At 39.6% G+C, this 10,211-nt stretch overlaps 1 protein-coding gene across 1 annotated transcript; it reads left to right on the forward strand.

Annotated features, from left to right (window-relative positions):
* Positions 1-57: 57 nt before the first annotated feature.
* On the forward strand, positions 58-9,664 carry ostn (osteocrin). Its single transcript, XM_056375072.1, has 5 exons — positions 58-152; positions 2,406-2,501; positions 5,036-5,265; positions 6,674-6,819; positions 6,910-9,664. The coding sequence occupies exons 2-4, from the start codon at positions 2,406-2,408 to the stop codon at positions 6,759-6,761; spliced, it is 414 nt and encodes a 137-aa protein (XP_056231047.1). The 5' UTR covers positions 58-152; the 3' UTR covers positions 6,762-6,819; positions 6,910-9,664.
* Positions 9,665-10,211: the final 547 nt, after the last annotated feature.

Consider the following 10,211-nt stretch of genomic DNA (forward strand, 5'->3'; position numbering starts at 1 on the left):
GCTGCTGATTGGACAGGAGATTCCCGGGCAGCTGCTATAAAACCTGATGTGAAGCCACAACAAGACACAGAAACAGAAAGAAGAGACAACGCAGCAGGACAGGCACACACTCCTCCTCCTCCTCCTCACAGACACTCAGCTCCCCACTGAAGGTACAGTGTGTGTGTGTGTGTGTGTGTGTGTGTGTGTGTGTGGGTGGGTGGGTGGGTGTGTGTGGGTGTGCGGGTGTATGTAGGGATGCAGGTGTGCACAGGTTAACACTCCTGCATGTGTTCCAACTTTGACACACCACACATCCAGTGCAGATTTAAACCTTTTGCATGATATCAGCTAATAGTTTTTATTAATGAACTTGTTATTTAATGACAGTTTTTTTTTTAGAGTTTTTGACTGTGACAGTTACTTCAGCTGCTCATTTCATGTATATTTAGTTTTCATGTCAATTTCCAGTCAAACAAAACCAAGAAACAAAAGTTAATTCATGTCAGCGGTGCAGAAACTGTGTTTTCTTTTCTGGCTGCTGATGGTCTGGAGCATTAAGTTGTTGTTGTTTTACACTGGTATTATTTATCTTTGTGGTTGCAGAGCTCTTCTCAGCTATTTAAGCTGTTTCTAATATGTAATATTTTATCTGATGATTTTACAATTCATTTTCTCTTCAAATCTGATTTAATTCATGACATATTTTGTATTCTCTGTTGTAGGTACAAATGTTGTTATTGCTGCCTGTCTTAACCATAATACTCTTGAAAAAGAGCTCTCACATCTCTATGAGGCTTTAGATTGAAATCTTGAACAGGTGAACGTGGTGTAATTCCCTGTTTAATTTAATTTCCTTCTGGCTGGAAAATATCCAAACATGAAGGTTATAACAGAAAATCAAATGCCACTGGAGCTGAATTTAATGGGTCCAGGTGTTTTCTACTGGATCTGATCTGTGATGTTCAGTCTGCTGCTGGCCTGCAGTGAGGAAACAGGGTATTTTTGTGAATGGAAGAATTTGCAGAGTGTGTTTGTGTGTGTGTGTGTGTGTGTGTGTGTGTGTGTGTTTGCGTCTTTGCATGTGTATGAATGAGAACTGCAGCGTGTCAGCATCAGCAGTGGTGTGAATGAGAGAAGTTCATTGTGTGTGTGTGTGTGTGTGTGTGTGTGTGTGTGTGTGTGTGTGTGTGGAATTCAGGGCCACGTGTGCATGTGACGGTCAAAAGGCATTTATTTGCAGGGATGGAAAATGCTAAAATTAGCTGATGTTGCTGGACAATACACTTCAGCCATCAGCAGAGCTAAAACTGTCCTGCTGTGTGTGTGTGTGTGTGTGTGTGTGTGTGTGTGTGTGTGTGTGTGTGTGTGGGAGAAGACTTTAAAACTTAAGAAAACTTTGGTCAACACCTGTGTCTCTGATCCCGGACTCCACATTGATTCTCAGCAGGTTTTGAGTCTGTTGTGTTGACACAGGAAAAGTGATAGATAATACAGTCAGTGTGCAGATATTTGATGTAAACCATTATCCCTCTGTGCAATGCACGAAGGAAATGGAAGTTCTCCTCACTGATGCAAAAAAATCAAAATAAAATTGTGGGTGGTGGGTGGATGGAGAGATGGAAAACAAAAAATCATCATCTTCAGAAAAACATTTTGTCAGCTGTAATCACATCAGCTCACATTTTGATCGACATCCAAAGGAACACATTCAATCAGCTGTTAGAATAAAACAGAAAAGTTGCTGAGTTTTGTACACTAATACAACAACTGTGACAATTAGTACAGTACAGATAATGCATAGAGTTAGTGTGCATGGCGTTGAGACACAGCTCATGTGTTGTCTGGTGGTTGTGACCTCTGACCTCTGCTCTTTCTGAAGCTGCTGCTGTGTTCACATGCAGCTGAGAGAGTCAGACAGCAGAGTCTCTGCTAACGTCACAAGACAAAAAATATGACATATTTATGAAATATATTAGTCTTATGACCACGTTTCAAGAGTGAGGATGTTCTTTAACCATGATCAGTAACTTCATTTACGACATGGAGGTAGCTCTGGCTCTGGAAGTAGAGCAACTTGTCCTCCATTCAGAAGGTTGGTGGTTTAATCCCTGGCTCCAACTGTCCACATGTAGAAGTCTTTTTTGGCTACTGAACCCTAAATTACCTGATGTACTGTCAGTGTGTGAGAGTGTGATACAGATGTACTGTGTATATAGCAAGTGCTGATCTGATTGATTAATCACATCCTATGTTGCAGTAATCAATCAGAGCAGCTGCAGTGTCCGGGGCAAAAAAAACTAAAGTTGGAAGTAAAAAGAACGTGTCAGAAATCTGCAGCTCAGACACTGAGCTGAGGTCAGTGTGATCATCACCACATTTCATCCAGTAGAAACAGTGATGTATTCATGCTGTTGTTGTTGCAGATGCAGTTCTGTGGCTGTTTGCTGTTCTCCTGCCTGCTGTCCATCAATCTGCTGCACTGCAGTGTCGACGGCTTCAGAGTCCAACATCAACCTCAGGTCAGACACACACACACACACACACACACACACTTCTTCTCTATAAGTGTTTTTAATGTTGATTCAAGTTTGAATCACAGAACTGAAATGATTTCATTAAACCTTCCTTATTCCACTGAATGATTGTTTCAAGTAAAATTTCTGTGTGTGGAGGTTTGAGACATTTTCACATCCTGCATTTCAGATGTTGCATTTAAGTGCTGGAGGATACTCAGACGTCAAACCTTTCATGTGTAAAAGACCTTCAGTATTTCATCCATCTGACATTATACAATTCATGAGGTCTATAGACTATAGTCTGATACTGATGCAGCATAATACCTGGTGGAATCATCAGACCTGGATCAGAGTCAGGATCAGACGGTGAAGCAGCAGATCAGATTGTGTCCTATCAAATCATCCTGAGGGCCAAATCAAACGCTCCTTCCCTCAGAGGGCCTCTGTGCTGATATCAGGTTATGTAACATCAGAGTGAACAATGCCCTGAGGTCCGTCCGGCCGCAGGACAGAAACCTCAAGGGGGTCTCTGTTTAGTCTGGATGAAAACCGATCGTCTGACTCATCTGAGGCAGCGGGCGTACAGGAAGTGAGAAACTGCTCGCTGTCAGGGTCATGATGTAAGAGTTGATCCACAACATGGAGTCCTGACGTAGGAAAACAGTGAACAGAGCAGGGTGGCTTTTCTCTGCAGAGGTCATTGTTTTCTATACGGAGACTCCCTTATAGAAAACAACATCTGGATTTCACATCAGTCACGATGTTACTGTGAAGTCAGCTGTTGACCACTTCATTTAATTCTAATTAATTCTAATTTACACACTACATTCAGTGTTGTGCAAATCCACACTTCACAAGATTAGAACAACTAGTTCACGTTCATATAATTCCTGATTCTGAATTTTGAACCACCTCCTCTCCATCCACCCTCAACCCCCAGACTAAATGAACTACTGTTTATTGTAGACTCACAGACAGCTTTGTTTTAATTAAACAGTCAGATTCTACTGGTCAGCTGCTGAGGTGATTTCAGAGGCCCACGTCAACAGAACCCAATGGGCGCCGTAACTGGGAAGATCTGTGAGAAGGGCCCAGCACAGGAACATAAAGAGTCTTAAAAATTACTGTTAAAATTTTAAAATCAGTTGTAAAATTCACAGGAAGCTACTGCACCTGAGCACAGGTGTGATATGGTCATATTAGGGCTGATCAATATGCATATGCGATTATTTTGGAAGATATTGTGATTGTGATATGAATCATGATTTCAGTTAGAATGGTCGTTTTTGCAATTTCATTTTCACTGAAAAGAAAATGTAAAAATGATGCTGATGTGATTTTTGTTGGAGCTTGTATCAAATCATCATGATCTGAATATGGTCTGTTGTTATGAAACATTTTACTTTAATCAAAAAATTCATTTCAATTTCAAGCTGGAGCAACTGGTACTCCTGTGAGCAGTGGTCTACATGACTGGAAACAAAAGCATGGACGAGTTTTTCACTGTCCTCCTCTGACCTGTGTGACAGAGACGGACTACTTTCCTTGTAGTCCACACACACATGCAGATATATTCATTTAAGGTGTTTTTACTGACCACACCTACCTGCAATGCAGCCTTTCACCTCCTCCAAGTTCTGCTTCTAGGCAACAACAAACTGTCATTTTAACTGATATTTGCAGAAATAGCTATGAACCATCCAACTGCAGTGAGAGTTTTTTTTTTATTTCTGCATCAGTTAACTGTTCATTAACCAGGAAAATTATGTTGAGCATAAATTAAAATAATCCTGTGTCAGCTTCAGTGAACCTCAGGGTTCATGAGGACCACCACTGTAAAATTATTAAAGTATCTAAGTTTAATAATCAAAGACTTGATGGAAATTTCAAACTACACTAGATTAAAAATGTATAGAGAAGAGAGAGAGAAACTAAACATATCACACATATAACCACTCATCTGTATTGCAACCCTTGTTTTCAGAATATAGACCTATCCCATCCTTTTGTTTCAATGTATAAACCTAGCCTTTCACTGTACTTCAGCATCAACTGTCCTTATGTTCCAGTATATAAACTTATCCTAGTTTGTCCTGTCATTACAGTACATTACTGACTATACCATTGTGACTCAAAGTTCATTCATGACCTGAGAAACAGCTGCTGACAGGACCATTTAATCACTGTTCCAGAGCATTTAATCATATCATATATTCTTCAGCAGATGGAGTTGCAAGAAGTTCTTAAAGTGAAAAAGTATTTTTTATACATTTACATTTTCATGACAAGTAGGCAACTCCATCTGCTGAGGAAGACCATGTGGTGTGACTAAAAGCTCCAGAACAGTTCTTAATATGCTATGTTGTGAGACTGTTTGTGTTTATCAAATTGTAACTTTGTAAAGAGACGTAACCCAACCACCTTTAATTTCAGAACATAGCCTTATCCCAGCTCCCTTTAATTTTGGTCCATTGTCTTATCCCAGTCTGTATTAGTTTCAGAACATAGGCTTATCCTGTCCTGTCCTTGTGTTCCAGCATGTAGACTGGCCCGCGTTGAGGCCTCTGGCATCTCTTCAGCCCCGTCTTGGAGGGGTGAAGCCAGGGGAGGAGCTAACAGCGAAGTTGCTCCGATTGGATGACCTGGTGAGGATGGAAAATGATGTCATGGAGCCAAAGAGGAAGAGGAGTTTCCCTGGCAACAACGCACCTCTAGACCGCCTGTCAACCAGCTCCATGGAAACCAAACAGGCAGCAAACAAGCAGAGGTACAGTACGATGGCTGTGGGACACCTGAGATACACCTGACAGGTAGTTCAGACAACTCGTTAGAGGAAGACTGAACACAAACGATTTTCTCAGATAAAGAAAGAGGAATGTTATGACGATGGAAACATTGGGCCCCATTCACCAACCATTCTTAAGACCCACCTACGCACTTTTTACAAAGATTCTGACATTCACCAATGTTTTCTTCTGTTCTACAGTTATATAATATCAAATTATTCAAATTACAATAATATTTTTGTCATTTTTAATATTTAAAAAAAATAACTTATTATTTTACAAAGCATTATGGTCTTTTAAAATAAATGAGCGCTACATTAACACTTAATTGCTTGTTTGTGGCTCACTTCCTGCAGCAGTACCTCCGCTTCAGAACTACTAAAGTTCCTTTTGCGTTTTGATTCCGGTGCTCCGTCTTTAGATTTTTGTTTTGGCATTTTCTCAACTTTCCCTTACGGTATCTCTTTGTGACTTCTGTCTGAGTCTGCACACGACCCTTCAGTCTCACGCCCTTTTAAGGGCATTTTCGGGCGTTGCCTGTGCTAATTAGGGCCAACTGGCGCACGCTTTCAATTTACCAGGAGATTGGCATTCATCAATCTAAGAACACAGGTGCGCACAGTTCTGTGGTTTAAGAACACATTCATGAATCTGACGTAGAGTTTTCTTAAGAACTTTCTTAAGAACAACTTAAGAAAGAATTTAAGAAAACACTTTAGAAGATATTGGTGAATGAGGCCCAATCTCCTTTAATGATAATATGAGTTTGTTTGAGGTTCCTGATCCTGGACCAGATTACATCAGAACTATAACAATTAGATGATTAATCCAAAAGTATTCTGATAACTGAATCATCATTTTAAGTACAAAAAAGCCAAATATTTGTTGGTTTCAGTTTCTCAAACAGAAAAATGTGAAGCTTTTCTTTGTCGTACATCAAAGTAAATTAAATGTCTTTTAGAAACTGGATCCTGTGAACTTGGGATTGGTACTTTTCACTATTTTCACAATTTTCTGATTCTTTTCATACACTGAACAATATCTCAGTTATTAAAGAACATAAATGTCAGATAGAAAAGAATAGATAGAAGCATTTTAGGGTCAGGGAGAGAGAGATGGGAGGACATGCAGAAAATGGCTGCGAGTCGAACTCAAACCCATGGCTGCTGTGGTTTGGACTAAGCCTATGTGGTATGCACTCTACCAAGTGAGCCACCGATTAATTTTAACTTAATTCTTAATTCAAAACCTCCAAAATGCACCTTGTTTTAAACTACAGCTGTTGATCAGGACAGAAATCAGCTGATCATACCCAAGCAACATGGGTGAAGCCCTTTTTTTTTAGATCGTGTGTGTTTTTCACCTCTTTATCCTCCTTTTTGTTCATAGCAAAGCAGTGGAGTTGCCACGGCGACGAGTCAATCCTCCTCCCATTGACAGGATTGGCATGAGTCGTCTACCAAACAGGAGAGGGTAGGCCACGCCCCCTCCCCCTGATAGCCCGCCCCCTCTCTACAGCAGCCCCCTCTGGACAGGTACAGTCACTATCATCTCAGTTAATGAGCTTAAAACACAGAAATGTCCCTTTACACTCTCTTCACACTGAGGCCTCCTTCTCTCTGCAGAGGAATCACCACTGATGCATGAAACAGCCAATCACCAACTGCCAGTCACCTGCTGAGACACGCCCACCACCTGTCAATCACACATCAATGCTCCACCTTCATTTTCACTTGGACACCAACCAACCCCAACCCCCCTTCACAGCGATGAATGTTCAGTGATGGTGCATTCAGGTGCTGCTTGGTAAATTCATCACAGGTGCAGGAAAGTCAGGACCAAAGAAAAACAAATGAAAGCTCTACTGTTTTATTTGAATGATCCATGTGGTTTGATCAGTCTTTATGTCTTAATAAGAAACTTTAAACTTTCAAGCACATTCAAAACCTCATTTAGTTATTATATGATTCTACACTGAACTTAACCTGAAGTTTGTTACACAGACATATCTGGGAAGGCTTCATTGGAAACTTTGGAAAAAGGTCAAACATTTAAAAAAAATACTTGGCAGATGATTGTATTATTGGAGCCTGAAAAGATGGATTTGATTTTCACTTGTGTGAAATCAAGCTGCTGTGCATCTCCAACGTCTGAAGGATAAAACGTCTGCACTAAAACATGGCGACAGTAGTTTAAATTTTATGTCACAGGTTGAGGAATTTTAGATTTTATACTTTCTGTATTGATAAACAGTTTTCCAGATAAACAGTTTTCCAGTTTAAAAAAGTTCAAATCAAATATCTGTCCAGATTTATGATCTTGTTGGTTTATTCTCTGATCACATAGAGAAAATCACAAACCTTCTGTTTGTAAATTTTCAACTGTATTTTCTTTAGGCAAAGTTTGTCTCCAGTTGCTGCTCTAAGATCAAGTCAAGCACTAATTGATAAGAATTGGCTCCTTTAGTTAAAAGTAGCTTTTTTTTTATTTAGAAAAAGATGTTTTTATTTCTTAAAGAGGAAAGTGTAGTTTGTATTGGTGCTAAAACTCAGATGTTGTGCTGCTAACACTAACAAAAAACAATACGAAGCTCTGAATCAGAATTTTATTTGTTTAATCTGACTTGTTTTACAGATTTCTCAAATATAGAGTTTCTGTTTTGATAAATTCAACGTTGAGTTAATTGAGAGAGATATTATGTGACAGCTGACTTTCGTACCTGAACTGCTAATTAAAAGCTTCTTAAAAGATGCTAATTAAAAGCATTTTTTTTTAGGGTATCACCTGAATGCATCATCACCCCCTCCCCTCTCTTGACTCTGACTGGGGGCATCTGCCGCCTCTACCCTCAAACTGAAACATCTGACACGACTTGACTGGATTTTGTCTCATAGTTTTATTTCTCCAGCTCCAGTGCAGCAGGTCTGTTCCCAGCAGGACGTTTCCACTGCACCAGACACCAGCTGACCACAGAACAGCTTAGTGATGAGGCCAATGTGTCTCCGTGAATTCAAAATGACATGACAATAAAACTAACTTAAGTTAGTTTTCTTTGAGCAGCAGTCAGTGGTCATTACAGGAACTGCAGTTTCACTTTCCTTTAGAGAGAGATAAGGTTTGAACAACAAAAAATTTGATTGGATGACTATGTACTGTTGGTTTTAGCTTAATTTCTTAAGCTGCTATAGTAGCCAGCCCCCTCTGTTGGCCAAAACAAGCATAACGCTACACGTCTGTTTTTAATTCACAGTTAGAAAACGAGGACAGCAGCCGACAACAACATTAGCATGATGAATAATCCCTACTGTTATAATTCAGTCTGATTATCAGGCTACAGATACAGTTGGTGATCACAAGTTTTGGTCTCTGTATGGGCTCAATACCAAACCTGGCAACCTCACTGTCACTGGACTTCCACAATAATTCCAGCATGTAACTCATCGGAGAACTTCAAACTGTGGTAGCAGTGTTGACAGGCGTGTGTGTTTTTGAGGCTAGCTGTTTCCCCCTGCTTTCAGTCTTGATGCTAATCAAAGGCTAACACATCCTGACTCCACCTCTGTACTAGGGCTGCACAATAAATAGAAATATAATTGACTTTGCAATATGGCCAAGTACAATATCCAAATCTAAGGAGCTGCAATTTGTTTTGATAAAGGTGAAATGTGTCACAACATTGTGGTGCTATAAATCATATTCTCCAGCAGTAAAGGAACATGTTTATTTGATACAACACCAACAAAAATCACATCATCATCATCATCATCTTTTTTTTCCAGTGAAAATTAAATGCAAAAAATTATCATTCCAACTGAAATCATAATATCGGCCAAAATAATCGCAATATTTTTTTTTTGCATTTCGTGCAGCCCTACTCTGTACCGAACACTTCACTCTCACAGAGAAAGACAAAAATGCTAACTACTCCTTTACAAATGGTCAGACCTTTTGACTGTATTATGCATTTACATTAGCTCAGGCTACAAGTCCTAAAAAAAACCTTAACAAGTCTCAACATGAAGAGTTCATCCACTACATCCACAACAGAAGACAATGTTTCAGTGTTTAAAAGGTTCATCTCATTTCTTTTACATGGACTAAAACTATCATGTAAAACTGTCAGCAGCAGGTTCAGGTTCATATGAGTGCTGAATCAGCACATCGCTGTGACCTGAACCATGAATAAGATTTAACGGCTGACTGTATCTGACTGTGTCGGCTGCGACACACTGGTGCAGTGGAAAAGGTTTCCTCATCAGAGAGATGTCTGTGTCTGATCTGACTTGGTTCCTGTTGACATTCAGTCCTGTTCACTGACTCTGTTTTAAATGCTTCTTACTGCCTGAAGTTTAAATGTGCATAATAAAGAGTAAATGATCACTGTGCCAAGACTGTGTTGTTCTGAAGGTCAGTGACAGCGGAGGGTAAACACACCTGACACAGGTTAAAACAGTGCATGTTAGCTTGACTTAAAGTCTGACCAACTGAAGCTCAATTAATACTGGACTTATGGGACCGACAGACCTTTGACAATAAATCTGATTACAATATATCAATTACAATATTTATTTTTTTAACATAGAACAATATTTGTGATAAGGATCCCTTAAAATTGGTAGGAATCTGAACATTTCAGTCCCTCAGATACTCGGCAGCGCAGAAATTGTGAATTTGGAGGGACTGAGATTTTCCTCATTCAAGTGGTTTCCACCTACGTTAAGTTCTGTGAAATCTGAATGAGCTTCAAGTGTAGTTTTAGATTCAATGTGAGTTCTGAGGATATCATTAACTATGATGTTGATCACAAACGTCCATAAATCCACATAGAAATCATAGAAAAATGAGGCTCCTAATAACTGCAGAACTTCATACTTCCTGCTTCTTGAAAAGTTTAGATCGATACAGGGAAGACTTTTAACATTAATGT

Source organism: Seriola aureovittata, chromosome 4 (assembly GCF_021018895.1).
Source record: "Seriola aureovittata isolate HTS-2021-v1 ecotype China chromosome 4, ASM2101889v1, whole genome shotgun sequence".
Lineage (NCBI taxonomy): Eukaryota > Metazoa > Chordata > Actinopteri > Carangiformes > Carangidae > Seriola > Seriola aureovittata.